This window comes from Triticum aestivum, chromosome 5D, assembly GCF_018294505.1.
Source record: "Triticum aestivum cultivar Chinese Spring chromosome 5D, IWGSC CS RefSeq v2.1, whole genome shotgun sequence".
Classification (NCBI taxonomy): domain Eukaryota; kingdom Viridiplantae; phylum Streptophyta; class Magnoliopsida; order Poales; family Poaceae; genus Triticum; species Triticum aestivum.
Window position 1 is genome coordinate 389,889,267 of NC_057808.1, and position 23,003 is coordinate 389,912,269.

The 23,003-nt window shown below is 47.4% G+C and overlaps 1 protein-coding gene across 3 annotated transcripts; it reads left to right on the forward strand.

Moving 5' to 3' along the window:
• Positions 1 to 15,446: 15,446 nt before the first annotated feature.
• LOC123125069 (uncharacterized) lies at positions 15,447 to 20,020 on the forward strand. 3 transcript variants are annotated; one of them, XM_044545603.1, is made up of 6 exons: positions 15,449 to 16,026; positions 16,447 to 16,533; positions 16,658 to 16,872; positions 17,147 to 17,227; positions 17,501 to 17,580; positions 19,726 to 20,020. In XM_044545603.1, exons 1-5 carry the CDS (start codon positions 15,712 to 15,714, stop codon positions 17,550 to 17,552), a joined length of 750 nt encoding a protein of 249 aa, XP_044401538.1. In that variant the 5' UTR covers positions 15,449 to 15,711; the 3' UTR covers positions 17,553 to 17,580; positions 19,726 to 20,020. The 3 variants fall into 3 exon arrangements, 2 of the variants coding, with proteins under 2 accessions (XP_044401538.1, XP_044401537.1); XR_006461277.1 differs by lacking the exon at positions 19,726 to 20,020 and having other exon boundaries at positions 15,447 to 16,026; positions 16,658 to 16,900; positions 17,501 to 17,551; XM_044545602.1 differs by lacking the exon at positions 19,726 to 20,020 and having other exon boundaries at positions 15,450 to 16,026; positions 17,501 to 17,787.
• Positions 20,021 to 23,003: the final 2,983 nt, after the last annotated feature.

The window sequence follows — 23,003 nt, forward strand, 5'->3', positions numbered from 1 at the left end:
TTCACACAATCCCATGTAATGAACAAGAATGGGATAACGAGAGTTGGCTTACAATCGCCACTTCACACAATACATAAATATAATTCATACATCATCCAAAATCCACACATAGACCGACTACGGTCAAAATCCAAATGAAAATAAGATAACCCCAAATGCTAGATCCCTGATCGTCCCAACTGGGCTCCACTACTGATCATCAGGAAAAGACACATAGTAACGACCACGTCCCTCGTCGAACTCCCACTTGAGGTCGATCTCATCATCTGCACTGGCATCGTCGGCACCTGCAACTGTTTTGGTAGAATCTGTGAGTCACGAGGACTCAGAAATCTCACACCCGCGAGATTAAGACTATTTAAGCTTATGGGAAAGGATGTTGTAATGAGATGGAGCTACAGCAGGCACTAAACATATATAGTGGCTAACATACGCAAAAGAGAGCGAGAAGAGAAGCAACGGAACGGTCGTCATCTAGCAATGACCAAGAAGTGATCCTGAACTCCTACTTACGTCATTCATAACTCAAACCGTGTTCACTTCCCGGACTCCGCCGAGAAGAGACCATCACGGCTACACACACAGTTGATGTAGTTTACTTGGGTCAAGTGACAAGTTCTCTGCAACCGGACATTAACAAATTCCCATCTGCCTCATAACCGCGGGCACGGCTTTCGAAAGATAATACCCTGTAGGGGTGTCCCAACTTAGCCCATCATAAGCTCTCACGGTCAACGAAGGATAAACCTTCTCCCAGGAAGACCCGAGCAGTCTCGGAATCCCGGTTTACAAGACATTTCGACAATGGTAAAACAAGACCAGCAAAGCCACCCGAATGTGCCGACAAATCCCGATAGGAGCTGCACATATCTCGTTCTCAGGGCACACCGGATTGTCCAAGCTTCCGATAGGCGAGCCCAGAGTTGCCCCTGGTGGCCACCAGTGACTGACAGGTTGGACCAATACTCAGAGGAGCACTGGCCCGGGGGTTTAAATAAAGATAACCCTCGGGCTCGCGAAAATCCGGGGGAAAAGGCTTAGGTGGCAAATGGTAAAACCAAGGTTGGGCCTTGCTGGAGGAGTTTTATTCAAGAACTGTCAAGGGGGTCCCACAAATCACCCAACCGCGTAAGGAACGCAAACTCAAGGAACATAATACCGGTATGACGGAAAACTAGGGCGGCAAGAGTGGAACAAAACACCAGGCATAAGGCCGAGCCTTCCACCCTTTACCAAATATATAGATGCATTAATTAAATAAGAGATATTGTGATATCCCAAAATATCCATGTTCCAACATGGAACCAACTTCAACTTCACATGCAACTAGCAACGCTATAAGAAGGGCTGAGCAAAAGCGGTAACTTAGCCAAACAATGGTTTGCTAGGAAAAGATGGTTTGGGGCTGACATGGCAATATGGGAGGCATGATATAGCAAGTGGTAGGTAGCGCAGCATGGCAATAGAACGAACAACTAGCAAAGCAAAGATAGAAGTGATTTCGAGGGTGTGGTCATCTTGCCTGCAAGGTTCTCAGAGTTGTCGAAAGCTTGATCCTCGTAAGCGTACTCAACAGGTTCCTCATTCACGAACTCGTCTCCCGGCTCTACCCAAAACAAGAGCACAAGCAACGGAACCACAATCAACCACGGGAAATGCACAAGCAACATGATGCAATACATGAATGATATGCAAGATATGATATGCGATGCATATGCGTGCTTCGGAAGAAAAAAATGATGAACAAGGCAGTAATTTGGCAAACCAAGCATGCCACTGGAAAGATGAGATGATTTCGGTTGAAATCGATATAAAGATCACCGGAAACGGATGCACGGTTTGCAAATGGCAAGCAAAACAAGAATGACACGAATCTGCGATTAACAGCATGATAGCACTTAGAATGCAACAAGTAACAATGCTACAGCACCCCAACATAGCAACAAAGCATATTGCAGTAATCTACAGGAGATGCTTGACAAAAGATGAACACTGAGCTACGGCTAGATCACACCACAGCAGGTTCAAACAAGCATGGCAAAAGTGCAAAAGATAACAGGTTCACAGACTTGGTGAAATTACTGGACATGGCAGAAAACAGCATCAGGCAGCAATGTTCAGAGCACGAAATCAACATGCTACAGGAACTTAACATGGCAAAAAAAGGCATGCCAGTATTCTAATAAATGCATATGACAAAAGTCCCTTACTGACCATAAGCCAACAAGGACCAGAAGATATGATGGCCACCATGTAAACATAACAAGTTTCGTTAACAGGTTTCAGACTTAGCAGAAAACAGAGCATGGCAGAAACAGTAATATGAAAGCATCTTGGTGAGCTTGATGCACTCATCACAAATCAATGCATGACAAAACAAGCATACCTACAGCAAGATAGCATGTTTATGAAGCTATCCATGGCAAGATCAAGTACATAGCATGTATGGATAAACTACAACAAGCTTGGCAAAATTGAATAACACGTAAACAATCTGCCAGAAATATTTTATAGCAAAAGTAGAGAAAGATTGAGTCATGCTATGGCACTCCATAATTGAAAACAAGGGCATGAATGGATCAAATACAACAATACCTACAAAACATCCTTACTGAATATCTCCAAAAGGAGCATAGATCTCTCTGTAGACACATGGATACATAGCAACAAAATAACAGCAGACAAAGACTTGGTAGATTTACCAAGTCCCTGAAATCAGAAACATTACGGAGCCTAGTTTGCATGCTTGTGCTAGTCACCACAGAGATCACAAAAATACATGGCATACACCTCTGTAAAGATGGCATGGCATACAACAAAACACATGTAGAGCTCATACTCATAAGATGCATAGATTAAATGCAACTAAAATAACAAATCACCAAGTTCTGATAAGTAACAGCAGTTAACAGCAACTAGCACTCTTGCACTAGATATTTGGGCATCAAGATGGACTCAAATGAACATAGTGCAATGTAACAAAATGAAGAACATCTCGAGACGAACAATTCAATATATTAAACGCACGAAACGGAGCTATATGCAGAAAGTTATGATGCGATGAACAGGGGCATATACTGTAAAATGCGAAGGACTTGGAGAAAAAAACGGGGGAGGGGAAAGTCAACCGTCGGGGTCGATTGGATCTGGCCGGGGCTCAGACTCGTCGGGGCGGCCGGAGGTTCGCGGGAGTGGAGGAGAGCGCGGCGGCCGGAGGAGAGGAGGAAGAAGCGCCGGGTCGGGGAAGGAGGCGAGGACGAGGAGGCGGCGGCGACCGGCGTCGAGGGCGGCGGCCTCGGGGCCGCGGCGGCGGCGTTGGTGATGGCAAGGCGACGGCGAGGCGGCGGGCGGAGGCGAGGTGCGGCGGCGGCGCACGGGAGCGGAGGCGCGCGGGCTCGGGGGCCAGCCACGGGCCCGGCGGGCCGGCGGCGCGCGCGGCGGTGGGGCGCCACGTGGCAGCGCGTGGGTGGCTGGAGGCGGCGGCGGCTTCGTCCGGCGCGGTACGAACACGTCCGGCGGCGCCGGAGGCGATTTTTAGGGTTTTGGACAGCGAATGTATTCGGAGGGGAGGTGTATATATAGGTAGAGGGAGCTAGGAGACTCCAAACGAGGTGCGGTTTTCGCCCACACGATCATGATCGAACGACCTAGAGCATGGAAGAGACTTAGAGGGGTTTTTGGGCTGTTTGGAGGGGGTTTTGCTGCAACACACAAAAGGACTTTGCGGTTGCCCGGTTAACCGTTGGAGTACCAAACGACTTCCAAATGGAACGAAACTTGACAGGTGGTCTACCGGTGGTATACCAAGGCCACTTGGCAAGCCTCGGTCCATTCCGAGAACGTTCAACACCCGCTCACGAAACGAAACAAGAGGGGTGCGCCGGAGGAGGTGGGAGTGCCGGATTGCAAAACGGACAACGGGGAAAATACTCGGATGCATGAGACGAACAGGTATGCAAATGCAGTGCACATGATGACATGATATGAGATGCATGACATGAAAAAAAATACAAAACGAAAACAAAACCCGACCACGAAGGAAATATCATAACACATGGCCGAAAATGGCAAGAGTTGGAGTTACAAATATGGAAAGTTACATCCGGGGTGTTACACCCTTGCCCACGTATATAAAGAAGGGGGGAAGAGGAGGCCGGCCTAGGAGGGGCGCGCCTATAGGGGGAGTCCAACTAGGATTCCCAATCCTAGTTGGAGTCCCCTTCCTTTTCCAAGAGGGGGAGAGGGAAGGAGTAGGAGAGGGAGAACGAAAGAGAGGGGGTGCCGCCCCCTCCCTAGTCCAATTCGGACATGCCATGGGGGGGCACGCGGCCACCCCTTGATGCCCTTCTCTCCTTTCCCGTATGGCCCATTAAGGCCCACTACTTCCCCCGGCGAATTCCCGTAACTCTTCGCTACTCCGAAAAATACCCGAATCACTCAAAACCTTTCCGATGTCCGAATATAGCCTTCAAATATATCGATCTTTACGTCTCGACCATTTCGAGACTCCTCGTCATGTCCGTGATCTCTTCTGGGACTCCGAACAACCTTCGGTACATCAAATCACATAACTCATAATACAAATCGTCATCGAACGTTAAGCGTGCGGACCCTACGGGTTCGAGAACTATGTAGACATGACCGAGACACATCTCCGGTGAATAACCAATAGCGGAACCTGGATGCTCATATTGGCTCCTACATATTCTACGAAGAGCTTTATCGGTCAAACCGCATAACAACATACGTTGTTCCCTTTGTCATCGGTATGTTACTTGCCCGAGATTTGATCGTCGGTATCATCATACCTAGTTCAATCTCATTACCGGCAAGTCTCTTTACTCGTTCTATAATGCATCACCACGCAACTAACTCATTTGTCACATTGCTTGCAAGGCTTATAATGATGTGCATTACCGAGAGGGCCCAGAGATACCTCTCCGATACACGGAGTGACAAATCCTAATCTCGATCTATGCCAACTCAACAAACACCATCGGAGACACCTGTAGAGCATCTTTATAATCACCCAGTTACGTTATGACGTTTGATAGCACACAAGGTGTTCCTGCAGTATTCGGGAATTGCATAATCTCATAGTCAGAGGAACATGTATAAGTCATGATGAAAGCAATAGCAAATAAAACTAAACGATCATTTATGCTAAGCTGACGGATGGGTCTTGTCCATCACATCATTCTCTAATGATGTGATCCCGTTCATCAAATGACAACACATGTCTATGGTCAGGAAACTTAACTATCTTTGATGAACGAGCTAGTCAAGTAGAGGCATACTAGGGACACTCTGTTTGTCTACGTATTCACACATGTACTAAGTTTCCGGTTAATACAATTCTAGCATGAATAATAAACATTTATCATGATATAAGGAAATATAAATAACAACTTTATTATTGCCTCTAGGGCATATTTCCTTGATATATTGCTCAATATAAATTGTGGAAATGATATGCTACAGTAGGCATTGTGTGGAAATAATTATGAAACTTGTGTTTGTCAGTCCCAAAGTGAAATGGTTTGCTCTTTATCATACTAACTATCTCACGAAGTTCCGTTAAGTTTTGTGTGATTGAAGTTTTCAAGTTATGGGCGAGATGTCGATATGAGGAGAATGAGTGACAAGACCCTAAGCTTGGGGATGCCCAAGGCACCCAAAGGTAATATTCAAGGAAGATCCAAGCAACTAAGCTTGGGGATGCCCCAGAAGGCATCCCCTCTTTCATCTCCAACATTATCGGTAACCTCACTTGGAGCTATGTTTTCATTCGTCACATGATATGTGTTTTTCTTGGAGCATCATTTTATTTTGCTAGGATTTGCTTGCTGCTATTTAGAATAATGTTTTGCATCTTTTATTTCAATAAAAGTGGCATTGATAGCCTTTACCATGCTTATTTTGCAAGTATACATGTTGCTGTTTGAAAACGGAAAGTTCACCGTTGTTGCAAAAATTCCCTAGAAAAGTCAGAATGTGATAAAATGTTGAAACTTTTTGCAAAACGAGCTCTGATAAATTTTCTACAGTGTGGTAAATTTTCATAATATTTGGAGTTTAAGAAGAGGCATTTAGTATGCAATGTTGAATAATAATTTTAGTGATTTTCTACAGTAGAGAATGATAAGGTTATTGCATTGGTTTATACTAACTTATCTCACGAGTTCTTGTTGAGTTTTGTGTGGATGAAGCTTTTGAGATTTAGGAAAACCGTGATATGAGAAGAATTAAAGAGACACAAAAGCTCAGGCCTGGGGATGCCCAAGGCACCCCAAGATAATATTTCAAGAAGTCTCAAGCATCTAAGCTTGGGGATGCCCCGGTAGGCATCCCACCTTTCTTCTTCAACAATTATCGGTTAGTATCGGTTGAGCCTAAGTTTTTGCTTCTTCACATGAGTTGTGCTATTCTTAAGATGTCATTTTATTTTGTTTTTGCTTGCTGTTTTAATAAAATACTTAGATCTGAAAGTTTTTAAATAAAATAGAGTCCTCAAATAATTGCCAGGGAGGCTAAGTAAGCGGAATTTACATCCCGTCAACGAAGCTCTTTTCTATGTCATTTACTCTTGTGCTTCACTTATATCCTATGAGTAAATTGTTAAATAAATTGAATGTCATGAAGTTGAAATCATATCATGCCTAGTGGTAGCTTCACATTGGGTTTAGAAAGTGAAATCTTTTGAGGCTTGACAATCACAATATTGGTCATACAAGCAATTCCCGAATAATTAGTATAAGGAAGAGAACTTTCACATGCAAATACACTATCATGGAAATCTTTTTGTGATTGTGAGCCCCCATCAAAATATTATATGCCAAAATTGTTGACGTTGGACAAGGAAGACAACGTAATGGTTTATGTTTGTTCATATTCACATAGAAGTTATATTGTCATAGATCCTTCAACATGTGGTGCTTGCCCCCCATCTTTGCTAGCCAAAAATTCTGCACCAAGTAGAGATACTACTTGTGCATCCAAAAACCCTTAAACCCAAATCTTATTTTCAAGAGTCCACCATACCTACCTAAGGATTGAGCAAGATCCTTCAAGTAAGTTGTCATCGGTGCAATAAGGCAATAAAATTGCTTCAAAAAATGTGAGATCATTTAGTCTAAGAGAAAATTGAGCGTTGTACGAACTTATGATGGCAAAGCAATAAAAGCGACGGACTGCATAATAAAGGTTGCTATCATAAGGGGCAATATAACGTGACGTTCTTTTGCACTAAGGGGTTGAGCATACAAACAAATAAGCACATGGCAACCTCTGCTTCCCTCTCCGAAGGGCCTATCTTTTACTTTTATGCAAAGAGTCAAAGTTCTTCTCTCTATTCCATTTTATTTTTCTCTTTTGGCAAGCATCATGTGGTGAGGAAAGATCTAGGCACACATATCCAGTTGGATATGGGTAGCATGAGTTATTATTGTTGACATCACCCTTGAGGTGAATACTTTGGGAGGCAAAATAATAAGCCCCTATCTTTCTATGTGTCCGGTTGAAACGTTTTGCTGATGTGTTCAAGGTGAGTATTAGCAATCATAGAAGACTATATGATGGTTGAGTATGTGGAGCTCTAACGTAAACTCTGTTGAATAATTTGAATTGCAATTGCTTGGTGACTGAGAACATAGGTTGTTGAGTTTCAAGAGAATTCATTGTTTGAACCTTAACATGTGAATGGGTTGCCACTATAACATGAGAAGTTTTATAATAAAGAATTGTTGTTATGATGCTAGGAAAAGTGATTGAAATTATCATTGATCAAACTTGTGCACTTTTCTAGCATTCACACTTCATAAATTATTTCTTTTATCATTTACCTACTCGAGGACGAGTAGGAATTAAGCTTGGGGATGCTGATACGTCCCCAACGTATCTATAATTTATGAAGTATTCATGCTGTTATTTTATCATTCTTGGATGTTTTACAATCATTTTATAGCAACTTTATATCATTTTTGGGGACTAACCTATTGACCCAGTGCCCAGTGCCAGTTGTTGTTTTTTGCTTGTTTTTTACATCGCAGAAAATCAATATTAAACGGAGTCCAAACACAGCGAAACTTTTTGTGGATTTTTTATGGGCCAGAAGACTCCTGATGGGCCAGAGCAGCACCTGGGGGGTGCCCCGAGGGGGGCATAACCCACCTGGGCGCGCTAGGGCCCCCTGGCGCGCCCAGGTGGGTTGAGCCCACCTCGGTGGCCTTCCCGTACCCCTTCTTTGCACTATAAATTCCCAAATATTCTGAAACCCCTCGGGGTTAACCTAGATCAAAAGTTCTGCCGTCGCAGGGCTCCGTAGCCACCGAAAACCAATCTAGACCCATTCCGGCAACTTGCCGGAGGGGGGAATCATCTCCGGTGGCCATCTTCATCATCCCAGCGGCCACCATGATGAGGAGGGAGTAGTCCACCCTCAGGGCTGAGGGTTTGTACCAATAGCTATGTGATTTATCTCTATCTCTCTCTCTTGTGATCTATATCATGGGATTTGTTAATATAGTCGGATCATATGATATTTATCCCCTCTATACTCTTCTTGTGATGAATTGAATCTTTACCCTTTGAAATTTTGTCATGTCGGATTGAATATTCAGAGATGAGAACACATGATATATGTCTTGCGGTATGAATACTTGAGGTGACAATTGGGGTATCTTATTGATTCACTTGATATATGTTATGGCATTCAACTCGCGGATTCCCGCGGTGATATTGGGGGTAATCTATGCATAGGGGTTGATGCACGTTTTTCTCCGACAGAAACTTTGGGGTCTCTTTATAGTTCTTTGTGTGGATTGAGTACTATGAATATGAATATGCTTTGGTGTTATTCTAGTACGAACTCTAGGATAGATCGAACGGAAACAATAGCTTTGTGTTATTTTGTAACACCCCAAAATTTTGACCTTGTTTTATTAATTAAAATTTTGCCAGGAAATTAAATTTTTATTTTCTGGATTTATCCTTTGATTTCAGAACCTCTCTTTTCTTTAATATTGTGTAGTTTTTACCTCAAGTGGAAACTTTCCAAAAATATTATTGGACTTGTACACTCTCTCAATAAAACAATTCTTCATCAGTGGATTTATTTGCATAATAGTTTTTCCTGAGCTTTATTCTTTTAAAATGATTTTTCCATAAATTTGGAGCCTCTTGTGCACTACAACCATTTGATAAATGCATTTAAAATTTTCACCAAAATTTGGGGATGTCATGTGATGTTTCCACATCACTTTTATGCAAAAATATCTTTTGGTCATTGGAGATTTTGAGCTCTACACCAAATTTTCAAATCTGGTCCAGTAGGTATTTTTGCACTACAACCTATTTAAATATTTCTTTAAAAATTCTTCCAAGTGTTTGGAGATGTCAGTAGATGCATATACTTCAACTTTATGCATTAACCCACTGGTGTTCTTTGAAAAAATTGAGCAAATCATCCTCATCTTCATTCTGGTCCAGTTTGGCTTTTTCTACTGCAACCCTAATTTATGTTGCTCTAGTGCCCATGAGCTTTTTCCTGCTTGTAGTCCTCCATACAAAACCCTTAAGTCCAGGAGAGTGGACCCATTGGAGTATTTTTGGTTCATGAGATGATAGCTTTTAGTTTCTGCTCAAAATTGGTATTCTCAAATATTTGCACTAACAAGTTTATGGTCTTGACCAACTAACCTTGCCACCCTCTTTATCATCTAAAGAGACACTGGCCACCCCAAGAGTTCCCTAGATGCTCATGGCATTCTGTCGAGCACCTTGCGTTCATGGACAGCTTTGGCATAGTTTTATGTTTGCACTATGATCTTGCCCCTCTGGACAAACCAGCATGTCCACTAGTCTCCTAGCCGCCACTGACCCAGGCCTGCTAATCCCCAGCCTCATCCTAATCCTCTAGCACGCCCTGGCATTACGTCGAGCACGTAGCGTGCGTGCGCTGGGCGCGGCCAGAGCGCGCGTTTTGCACGTGCGTGCGCACGGGTCGCCGCGTCCCGCCCTGGCCCTCGCTTGCCTGCAGAGCCACGCCCTGCCCTCGCCCGCTCGCCAGAACCCTCCAAGCCACCCTGGCGCCCTGCAGCGCCACCATCAGAGCTCCCTTGGCGGCACGCCGGCGTCGGCAGCAGCTCCTGCCGTGGGCAGCGCCGCCCAAGCCACCCGCGCGCGCCAGCTGCCCCCTGGAACAGCTCGAGCTCATCCACAAACTCGTCGGCAAGCGCTCGTCGCCGCCACGTCGCCCTGCAGCTACAGAACGGCGGTCGCCGGCGTTCTTATCCACGGCCACCGCGGAACCGACCTCGTCCAACTATAAATAGGAGTCCCCGAGCTCGTCCAGACCCTCAGGCGACCTCAGGCCATCCCCCTAGTGCTCCCCTAGCCGCGGATTGACCGGAAGAGGCCGTCTTCCCCATCTCCGGCAGGTTCGGCCGCCGCCGCCCTCCGGTCCATTTCGTCGCAAGCAAGGCCTCCCTAGTCCTTCCAGCGCCACCGACCGACTCCCCTTGACCGTGCGAAGCTGCCCAGCACCTCAAACTCACTCGGGAACCACCGTAGCCCAAAGCCCCTAACCTCCCGAGGCTGCCGTCCGCCGCGGAGCTCGCCGCCGGCGACTCCCTCCATCCCCGCCTCCTCCTCGACCACCGGGAGGACCGCCCCGAACCAGCGGATCCATCCCCGCCCTCAGAATCCCGCGGGGAGCCGCCGTTCGTCGACGGCGATCGCCGGAGTCCCGCCTCCGCTCGGGCAGAGGAAGAGGAGGGAGAGGCGACTGGTCAAACCTGACCAGTGGGCCCCGTGGACCCACTGTCAGTGACCCCGAGCCGGCCCGCGCTGTTTTAAGTGAAAGCGTAAACCCAGAAGTATGTCTCCTCCGTCTCGAAAGCGCATTTCTATTCGAACCGTTTTCTTTTGTGTTTTATTTAAAAACGGAACTTTGACTGGCTATAGCTTTTAAAATATAAGTCCAAATGACTTGATTCTTTTTCTGTTGTTTCTCAAATTCTGTCTATTTTATTTTAGTATTTATTTGAAAATTTTCCAAACAACTTTTTTGTTCTATTTTGAAACTATGTGTTAATTTGGATATTTTCAAAAATAGGATTTTTGGAGAGAGGAGAAAACTTTCAAAAGTTCTGGAATGCACCCTGCCTCTCCACAACTTGAAGGCAAGCATTCTGAACCCTGGCATAATATTTTTGTGTGTCGTTTGTTAGGTTTACAACACCACCTTGACATGGAGCATTCGTTATTTTATGTGACGATACAATCATACGCATGAGTGCATAATGGAGTTTCTTTGCTGTTAGAAATGGATATGCTGGTGATAGTAATCATCCTCGTAAGCTGCTCATGCATACCGGAAGGAAGCCGGGAAAGTCTCTGTCTTGGGTAGACACGAGCTTGTCCCTAGTTCCTCGTCGAGACGAGTGTGTCCGGTATGGCATGATGAGGTAGGATGAGTGGTGATTCTGTCGGTTAATTGAAGTATATTTGTGATGCTAATCATACAGGGAATACTTGGACCTCCTGAGTCGGCCGTAGATCGAGTCTTGTTCCAGTAACCCCCATACTTGTTTCGTACTACCACTTGTCTCTGCCGCCGGTAGGGTACGGTTCAGTAAGTTGTCAACCCCTTCAAGCACACACCGTACAGAGAGGCCATGGTGGAGGATACCGGAGGCATTCGGTAGGCATGCCACCTGGTCCGGGGGCATGGGTGTTTCCGGTTGTAGCCGAGGGGAGTGGCTTCCCTAGTTTGCGCGCGTGATCCCATGCTAATCGAGGTTGTAGCCTCCCCACTTAGAGTTTTGCTTGACAGGTGTCGTGGGTGATTCCAGACACCGGTAAGTTAGGCTGGTGTGTGCGGTCAAGTGTGTTTTCAATTAAAAGACCGTAGACGGAATTAGTCCCGAGGGACTAAATAATTCCGTTACTCGTGGGTAAAGAGTACACCCTCTGCAGAGGTTAAACCTATTCGAATAGTCGTTTCCATGGGTAAGGACTACAGTCTGAGATGGGTCAAGTGTCGGTCTTAGTGTTGGTCTTCGGAGGAGAAACTGCTAAATCAGAACATTGGTTATGGCCTGTGACATATGATGATGATGATTATTGTAGACTAACCATTTACGTTGTTTGAATTATTGAGTATCCCTGGGACGGTTCTACCTCCTGAATATTCACTGTGATTATTCTTATTTATAAGCCCTTTATGTGGTGTCGCTCAGACGCCCGACTGTGGCATGCTTGTTATTTAAATTATTTATAAGCCCTTTATGTGGTGTCGCTCAGACGCCCGACTGTGGCATGCTTGTTATTTAAATTATTTATAAGCCCTTTATGTGGTGTCGCTCAGACGCCCGACTGTGGCATGCTTGTTATTTAAATTATTTATAAGCCCTTTATGTGGTGTCGCTCAGACGCCCGACTGTGGCATGCTTGTTATTTAAATCATTAATAAGCCCTTTATGTGGTGTCGCTCAGACGCCCGACTGTGGCATGCTTGTTATTTAAATTATTTATAAGCCCTTTCTGTGGTGTCGTACAGACGCCCGACTGTGGCATGCTTGTTATTTCTTTTATTTATAAGCCCTTTATGTGGTGTCGCTCAGACGCCCGACTGAGGCATGATTTATCTTATTATCCTTTCGAGGCGTCGCTTCAGACACTCGATCGGTGCATTCTATTTCTATTCCCGTATTGCATATTCATATTTTATATGAACAACCTACATGCGTGCATCATGGATATTTTTTTTATCTCGTGACTGACGTGATGATCATAGAATATTTCGGAGCATGATTATCCCTTGTTATATTATACCCGTGTTCATAATGTTTGCGAGTACATTCAAAAGTACTCACTGGCTTGTCCCTGGCTATTGTCTTGGCCAGATTTCTCGCACGGAGAGGAGCGTTGCGATGACAGCCCCGGAACCTACGCAATGGTGATAGCAGCCTCGCGAAGATAGGAGTTATCCCGGTCAGCTGTTCCTGTGGGAAATGGAGTCCCATAGACGCAGATGAACCACGAACCGCTTCCGCCATCAACCACTAGAAACCAAGTGTTGTACTCATAGGCCACAATGGTCTTGTACTACATATTTTGTACTTTGCTTGGAATTTCTGTATCAAGTTGGTGCCTCATCAGCTAACAGTAATCCTGGGGCTGGTGAGCACAAGGGCCATTTTCTGGGAAATTAATATCCCGAAACCCGGTCCTGACATATTTTAGTACGAACTCTTGAATAGATCGAACAGAAAGAATAGCTTTGAGGTGGCTTCGTACCCTACAAACAATTCCTATCTTTTGTTCTCCGCTAATAGGAACTCGGGAGTGATTCTTCGTTACACTTTGAGGAATAATAATATGATCCAACTATGTTAGCACTATTGAGAGATTGCACTAGCGAAAGTACGGACCCTAGGCCTTGTTTTTAAGCATTGCAAAACCATTTTTGTGCCCGTTTACTATTAGTCACCTTGCTGTTTTTATAATTTCATATTACAAAAACCAATATCTACTATCCATATTACACTTTTATCACCATCTCTTCGCCGAACTAGTGCACCTATACAATTTGCCATTGTATTGGATGTGTTGGGGACACAAGAGATTTCTTGTATTTGGTTGCAGGGTCGTTTGAGAGAGACCATCTTCATCCTACACCTCTCACAGTTTGATAAACCTTAGGTCATCGACTTGAGGGAAAATTGCTACTGTCCTACAAAACTCTGCGCTTGGAGGCCCAACACATGTCTACAAGAATAAAGTTACGTAGTAGACATCACTAGGTCGCCAAAGACGGAAAACGTCGGCGGTGGTGGCGCTCGGGTTCGACGGTTGCGTCATTTCCGGTGGTCTTCGGGGCTCGGGAAGCGATTGTCGAGGTGCTCCTCGTCGTGGTGAACTCATGCATGGCTTCGATGTTGTCGGTCTCGCCCTCTACGTCGGCGGCGGCTTGCCAGAGTTGCGGTCGTGCTTGGGTGCATCGGGGAGGGGGGTGCACGAAATGGACGCCCTGGTGCTCTCCTGGACAAGCAGATGGGTTAGGGGATATAAGAGAGATGTGCACGTCGGTTGGTGACCAAATAGACGGCGGAGGCTCACCGGCGGCGGCGGAATAGCTCCTCGCAACATGGCGGTAGAGGCTTAGATGTTTCCAAGCGGCCTGGCGGCATATTGGTGCGAGCGAGCTTGGGAAATGGAAGAGGAGGCCGAGGAGGATTTATAGGGAGGCTGGGAGGTGCTGGGTACGTCTAGGCGTATCATAGGGATGCCGGCGCCGGCGGTTGTGGATTTTGGCCGTTCATGTGAGAGGTGGGTGGTGGAGCTGACAAGCGAGGCCCACGCGTGTGAGAGAATGATAATGTGGGTGGTGGTTGTCGCTTGATTAAGCACGAATGGCTACGATTAGTTCCTATCATACCGGGTCCCTTAAGTTAGAGGGGGGCTTACTGGGCTGGCTGGGTCGGCCTGGTTCACTAGATTGCGCTGGCACGCGCATGAGAGGGGGTGGGGGTGGACTAGTATGGTTCGTCCCGAGTCTTTCTTATTTAAACCCATAATTTAAATGAGTTTGAATTGGCCCAAATTCAAATCATTTTAAATTATTTGAACACGAAACTAAACCAATAGAACTAGGGAAAATATAATCTTAGGAAGATTCATTTCCTACCCATATCGAATTTTGAAAAGACCATTTTATGCAAAGGTAATTCATATGGCTATAGAATAAAGTCAAATTTGGTATATTTTTTGGGTTTATAAAATAGCCAATATGCAATGAAACCATGATATGCATATGCTCTATTGTTCATATCCTGAATTTGAAAATTTGGTATGTGACATGCTCTTTGCATGGTGGAGGGAGGGGAATGATTGATAAAATGTCCCTACCATATGTTATGCATAGTCTTCAACTCACTATGTTCCAAATACATCTCGCTAAAGGAAAGAAAAGATGATTTACCGATTCATATTTGCTATAGAAAAGACATCCGGGTTCACAACTTCTACTCCTATGGAGAAGAGCATCTCTAGTTAGGGTGATTTGTTTTCAAAACTAACCAGAGGAATGTCCTTACTCTAAGAGGTATTTTAACTTCCCACAAAAAAGTTATAAGGCATCTTACTCCTCACTTGCTTTCAGTGTGATTTGCACCCACTTTTTTGTACGTGTGCCCCTGTCAAATTTTAATCCCATGTTTCGAAGGAGGATACATACCATGCGTGTCCTCTTTTTTGGGAGATAAAAAATAAATAAGAATGTGCATTTCCTCAAACTAAATTCCTCTTCTTCGGATCAAATTTGAAGTAGCCGATACAGTGTCTTGGCTATCTATTTCTTTTAGAAAAATAAAATCAGATCCATCCTTTTGATGAACGAATATGTCGTGTGGAGGTCTGTCCACGTGTACGTATCCTGTGGCGTACCCCCCGAAAATTCAAAATTTCGAGAACCGGAGCGGGCGGGCGAAAGCAGCCGCCCCCGAGCTGCCAAACGGGTGGGCCCCACATCGTCTGCGCAGTCACCCATCGGATGCCGCGGTCGCGCCGCCTCCCTCCTCCAATCGCTGGCCGGCCACTTTCCCCGCCTCGCCCAGCCTGTTCGTCCGCTTCCCAGCTCGCCGCGCTCCCCTCCCGGCGGTCAAACCCGAAGCCCACGGGCCGCCTTGCCGGCATCGCGCTCCTCGGCGGATGGGGCCGCCGCCGGGCGACGTGGTGGTGATCAGCTCCGACGAGGACGAGGGCTCCCCGAGGCGGTCTGTCTCGCCCGGCTCCCTCGGATGGGTCGCGTTGCGCGGGGACTCGCCGCCGCCGGTGCCAGTGCCGCGGAGGAAGAAGGGCAAGTCCCGCGGCGTTCGCGCCAGAAAGGACAACGACGACAACGACGACGACTGCGTGATCCTGGACGGCGACCCTGACGGGCCGGCTGTGGTTGCGTGCGCCAAGGGGAGGGGCGCGGGGGACGGCGCGTCAGACGAGGTGGAGATCGTCGCGGTCAAAGGCAAGGTACAGATTGGTTTGCTCCCTTCCGCTTCGATCCACGCAATTTTTGCGCATTTCACTGAAGCAGTGCGAACCTTGTTACGCTGGAGTCCGTGCCTAGAGATGAGCAGACCACTGATTTCGTCGGAAATTTCATTTCGAATCGAACCGTGGCTCAGACTCGGAATCACAACCTTGGCTCAGACTCAGAGAACATAGAGAAAACCCATACCAAGGAGTATAAGTATTGCACGTTCACTGCTTCAGAATATACTTTCCCGAAAGACTTTCACTGTTCAACCTGTAACATGGAGGTGGTCTGCTGAAGTATCTGTCCATGTTATTCATCCTTACTGTCGATGAGCATCTTCAGTTTTACTGCAGTTTGCCTGTGGACTGTGTTGGCATTCTAAATCGCAGCTACTACATGCCATCCTTCTGCAGATAGCGTGCAAGGATTTCCCTCACCCGCGGCATTTATGTTCTGAATTGCCCTTTAGCACCACTCCTCACCCAAAGCATTGTAAAATGGTAAGTCACAGGCATTGTCACCCCCTGTCCCTGATTCTGTTGGTAATATGATTACAGTAGCAGAGTTGACAGCATAGCTTTTGTAATGCGGCCCCGTTGCTGTTCTTTTTCTTTTCAAATGCAGTGCTACTGTTATGTGTGTGATGCTCCAGCTCCATGCAAGCAATGGGGCAAAGGCCTCTTGAATGGTGGTCATTGTCATGCCACCGACAAGGACACAAAGTGGGTAACACTGAGGCAATCATTCAAGCGCAACTTTGAGCCGGGCGAGGAGGCCACTGTGTCCGCTGGGAACCTACCCTATGGCTTTGACACCGAGCGCCTTCGCCAGTTCTTCAGGTACTCCTGAACTCTCACGTTCTCATAGGTGAGCCTTCTTAGTTCTCACAGGTGGCTGGATTGATTGGTTATACGCATTACTTGTTGAGCATGCAGTTGTAACTTCTTGATAAACCCTGAAATAATGTAAATATGTTTCTTATCAAGACTGATTGCATTGCTTCCTCGCCTTATCTAGGTTATTCATGCAGTGCGTGGTTCTGTTTCGTCGGTGTTCTTTGTATGGTTTTTCTCTATGTTCTAAAACACAGTGTCTTACTTTGCTGATGTTCAGATCATTTACAACAAGGGAACAGGCAAGAGTTGTGGACAGGGGAACTGGTTTTGACATCGAGCGCCTTGGCCAGCTCTTCAGGTACGCCCAAACTCTCACGTTCTCATAGGCGAACCTTCTTAGTTCTCACAGGCGGCTGGATTGATCGTTATACTCATTAATTGTTGAGCATGCAGTTTTAAGTTCTTGTTAAACCCTGAAATAATTTAAATATGTTTCTTATCAAGACTGATTGTATTGCTTCCTCGCCTTATCTAGGCTATTCTTGCAGTGCGCGGTTCTGTTTCCGTCGGTGTTCTTTGTATGGGTTTTCTCTATGTTCTAAAACACAGTGTCTACTTTGCTGATGTGCAGATCATTTACAACACGGGAACAGGCAAGAGTTGTGGACAGGGAAACTGGCTGAGTATGTTGTGCAGAATTTCCATCTGCGTGTGAGTATGTTTCATAAATGATAACTTGATATATGACAAATGTCCTTAATTAAATTTAGAAGGGACTTGTTCTCCTATGATCATGTCTTAGCTGTGCAGCTCATGTGCTCATAGTTAAAGCACTATGGTTGGAATGTCTGCCCCCAGTTTGCATTTGCATACCTTTCATGTATATGTAATATGTTCCTATGGTAATATGATGCGGTACATGTTTCTGGTTTGCATACAAAGTTAATCTTTTTCACAACTGTGCTCTTAGTTTCTGATTTAGGGAACACCTAAATCTGAACACAAGCCAACCTAATTGCCCTCTTCGTTCTTCTAATTTGTTTACTAGGGTGTTCCTTGACCTTTTAGCTGTTATTACTTCTTGAGGTCAGTATTATGTGCAACTTGTGTACCTCGGTTTACCGAGATAATCGGCGCCACAGCTGTTCTGTCGGTTGCCAAGTATATGATGGCACACTTTCATGTTTTGAGTTTGAGGTTTGCAGGCTTGGAAGGGACGCAAAACTGCGAGTTTGAGTCCCAAGATAGGAATGAACACTGAGAGGGTTTTAGGTGTTGGGTTTTGCAGGTTTCGCTAGGAACATCATTAGTTTTCTTGCCATGCTTCTCTCTCTTTCTAATGTTACTTACTACCTCCGTATAGCTGATAATGCCATAACTATTTTACAGACTTATCATGTTTCTTTTTCTTCATAAATCCTATAAGTTTTCATCAACAGCTGATGTCCAACAAAATAACCATTTAGTTTGTCATGGAAGCATCTCATGATCCTGTAAATGCTTACCATCTTTAGAGATTATATTTCAGGCGTAAAACGTCGTGTATTAGGAACGGAACGGAACGGAAGGAGTATTTTGCATCACAATTTGGTCTCAGGGTCTCTAAACAAAAACTTAACCTACACATCCAGACAGACATGCAACCCTATTCTTCACTAGACGGCTTGCTTTGCTGCCCTGCTGCCGCCGCTTCTGGTGGCGTCGCGGTTGTCTCATCGTCGCCGACCTTGTGAATCACCAAGCATGGACCGCCGTCCCGCTGGAACGCCCATATCTGGATTTCGTCCATCGCTTCCAGGCCACTCCCGTCGACGAAGCTTCCGTGGTCTCCGAATTTCAGCACCGTGCTGCCGTTAGATTCCCATCGTGTCAGCTGAGCATCCATCCGGTCGCCGGCACGGTTGACGCAGACCGGCACGACGAGCCCGCCGGGCTTCTTCCGCCGCGCCCTATGGCACGCCTGCGGTTCCGGCCTCTCCCGGGGGTTTGCCAGCTTGGCGGCGCGGCGCTGCTCGTCGGAGAGGAGCGGGAGGAGGCGGCCGGTGGCATCGCCGTGCGGCATCGACAAGCGGCTCTGCTGCAGGTCGAGGTCCGACCGCTGGACGCGCTTCTCGGCGATGAAGTGGAGCGGGTGGTCGAGCAGGAGGCCCAACCTTGCGCGTATCCAGACCGGCTCCGGCGGGCCTGGTTGCTGTCCAGCGGCCGGCGGCGAAACGGCATCAGCGGGCTCACCGGAGAAGGGTGCCGCCGCGGCGCTGCTTGAGCCGGGCTCCAGCGTGGACGCGGCGTCGTTCGCTGTGACCTCCGTGGGTTTGGCTTCAGCGTCGCCGCCGGCGGTTTCCGATGGCGATGTCGAGCAATATCGCTCCATGGTCGTTCGTAGGTGCAATGTCGATCGTTATCGTCTGTTGATTCAGCAAGTTGAGTCCTCCTGGCGTGAGAATATATATAGTACCGGAACGGGTGGATGATGGACATGCATTTGGACTCGAATTAGGATTCCGCATTCAAGTGTCCGTCTCTGGTTCGTGTCCAAAGTGTTCGTGCGATGATGATGGCGGTAATCCGAGCTGGAGTAGTAAACAAACTTCTCGCGGCGAGCGGCGATGACCATTATTTATATTTTGGACCACAATTTTTTTTTGACCATGGCAAACTTATTGCTTAGACAATGACAAATTTGTTTTGTACACACCAAGTTTTTTTTTTTTTGAGAATGAACCAAGAAAATGTTTATCACATACACCATATAAATTCTGTTTTGTAAATAAAATGAAACATATAAAATTTGTTGAACATTTTCTTTTGTATACAATGGCTAATTACGTGAACTTCACATGTCAACTTTCTTTCCAGAGGGCTGGGTGAAGGCCAACTCGGACGGTGCATTCTCACAAAACCGAGACAAAGGTGGGGCGGGGGTGTGCTAAGGGATCAGAATGACGCTTTCAGAGCTAAAAAATGGTACATGTATTGGCCTGCTACAAAAGGTTACAGGCCTTTCCTTAAATAATCTTCACCGCCCCCCTGATTTTCACCAGGGTGGCCCTTCCCTCCACCTTAATCCAATTAAAATCCGCCAGATCAATATCAGCCTGTAAACATTATGTAATTGTTTTTTTGAGAAAAGGCTAGACGCCCGACTTTATAAATAAAGCCAATCACCACGAGTACCATACAGAACAGGGTATGTCGAAAGGGGAATAACAAGGAGGCAACCAAGCAGGGTTGCAAAGTACAGTACAACCACTAGGGCAAAAGGCACGCAGGCCTAGGCAGCAAAAGAAGACTAAGCATTACTGAGCTTGAGGAGCTTGAGATGGTACGACATGATGACCAAGGTTGATGGCAGCCGCGCGGATCTTGGCTATGAGGGAATTGAAAGCATCAACGTCTCCAGCTTTAAACAGAGGCGCCACTGCTGTAAGAAAGCAACCATTTTAAACAGGCAATCAGAAGGCTTGTTAGGGAAAACATGCTCAATAGTAAATTTATTCCTGGTTGTCCATAAGCTCCAGCACAAAGCCGCAAAGAAAACCCAGAAGATCCTATGCCTCTGCCCCGACAGGTTGCGGGATAGCTCAAATAGATCGTTAAAGCTTTGGGGGCTCCAGGTGCACGAGAGCCACGAGCGAACGCAGCTCCAACCAAACCGCGCCAATGGGCAGTTGAAGAGAATGTGTTCCGTGTCTTCCACCACTCCTCAAAGGGTGCAAGCTGGGTTAGCATTGCCATGCCGTTTAATGATTTGGTCGCTAGCCGGGAGTTTACGTCTGAGGGCTTGCCATAGAAAAATCTTGATTTTTAGGGGGATCCGGGCTTGCCACAGCCCCTTGAAGCGGTCATCAGTCCTACCAGGAATGAGCTTGTTATAAAGAGATTTGATCGAGAAGCGGCCCGAAGCAGAGTGAGGCCAAACCAACACGTCAGGGGACTCCGAGAGCGGGGGGATCAGGGCAATGAGGTCTTGCCAAGAAGAGAACTCTTCAGAAGTGAGAGTCCGGCGGAAGGCAAAGTCCCACTCAGCAGCTGCCAAAGAAGCCACCGAGGCATTTGGGTTGGAGACATAAGTAAAAAGCGAAGGAAAGGCCACGGCAAGGGGACCGGTGCCCGTCCACCAATCAAGCCAGAAGCGGGTGGATGTCCCATCTCCAACCCGGAAACGTACCAAGCCTCTGAAAGTATCGCGAAGTTTCAGCAAGGACGACCAAAATTGCGATCCGGACCTGACAGTCAACATGAGGGCGGGGCAATTCGGGAAGTATTTAGCCTTCAGGATCCGGATCCACACAGAATTAGGAGGTTCAGAGTATAAGCGCCACCACCATTTTATCATAAGACATTGATTCATGACAGCGGTGTAAGTGATACCGAGTCCGCCGAACTTCTTGGGTCTGCACATGAGTTTCCATTTCACCATTCTAAAAAATTTCTTGTTCTCAGCCGTGTTCCAGAAGAAGGCGCTACGGTCCTTGTCAAAAGACGCATGGTTGCTTGCGAAAAGGCGGTAGAAGCCCATGATGAAAGTTGGGAGAGAGGATAGACTAGAGTTGGTAAGCACCACTTTACCAGCAGTGGACTGATAACGACCCCTCCAAGGCGCTACCTGTCCACCCACTTTCTTCTCGAGCGGACGAAAGGATTCCGCCTTAATCCGCCTATGAGAGATAGGGACACCCAGGTAGGTAGTCGGGAAAGTGCCCAAGGAGCAATTCATAAGGTTAGCGATACGTTGTTGCTCCGGGGAGTCACAGCTGAGGACGAACACCTCGCTCTTGCTGAAATCGATTTTAAGACCAGAAAGGTACTCAAAGCATAGGAGAATGAATTTCAGGTTTGCAAGCTGCAGGTCGTCCTTCTCAATGAGGATGATCGTGTCATCCGCGTATTGTAGGTGAGACAAGCCGTTAGCCCCTAATGTAGATCTGTGTTCGTATCCGCTCGGCCCCCGCGTCGCCTGACCGGGCGACTCAGGCGGCGGCTAGGGTTCCTGAGCGCCACCTCCCCCACCCCTCCTCTCCCTCCTCGTCGCCACCTGAGGTGGTCGCCGGGCAAGCCCGCGCGGCCGCCAGTGACGGTGGCGGCGAGGCCCTCGTCGCTGCTGCAGCGGAGGATCTGGATCCCAGGGGCGGCGGCCCCTGCCGGTGTGGCGTCACCGTTCTTGCCCTGAACGGCGCTCGCGGAGGGCTCTGGCCGGCATCCTTGACTGCGGGGGCGGTGGGGCGTCGGCGCCCGGTGGCTACAGCGTGGAGGCCTCCTCTTCCTCGCCAGATCTGGAGGTTTGCCGCCCCCAATTCGCTCCCTCCCCCTTTGCGCTTGTTTTCCCGCGGCTGGTCACTGGATCCGGTGGAGTTTGGAGCTGGTGATGCAGATCGGGACCGGGGGAAACCCCTGGCCGGCTGGTTCGGCCCGGCATCGACGTCGGCCTTGGGCGACGTTTCCTTCTTGGAGGCGGTGTCGTGGTCTCCTTCTCCCCACCTCCGTTTCCTCTCCCGGGTGAAAACCCAAAATCCGATCGGATTGGGCAGCGGCGGTGCCGCGTGTGTCGTTCCCTCCATGGAGGCGTTGCCTGGGGAGTGTGGATTCGGGCGTAGGGTTGCTGAAGGTGGGGTTTTTGGCCAGCAGCAGGTGCAGTGCCTCTCGCTGTCCCGCTGTCCGCCTCTCTGTTGTTGCTCGGCGGCTTTCCTGCAGCCTTTAGACATTCTTGGCGCGTGATGGTGTGGCCGGCTTGGTGTGCTCTCTTCGTCAAGGAGGTCATGACTTGTGTTTGCTTTGGATCCGGGAAGCGGCATTCTCTAGCTCTCGGTGAGCGTCTCCCATGTCCGACGGTAGTCGTCTTTCGAGCCAAGACGAGAGGGTGGTGCCCCTCTTCGGCGGTGGAGGGAGGTGTTGTCCCCAAGCTTCAGAGCATAACCATGTTCATGCCGCCCACTCATTGTCCTAGTGGCGTTCCTCATGTGTCTTCGGCGCCTGAGGGTTGCGGTCATCGGTTTATGCCAGTTGTGCTCTTTCTTAGTATCTCTTGTAACTAGCTCTCCGATGTGTTGTAAGTTCAGAGTGCCCCCCTTTTATCTTTCGGGCTTGTCTTGTTGTTCGTTTTCGTGTCGTTTGTATGCTGCTCGTGTAATCCTGGC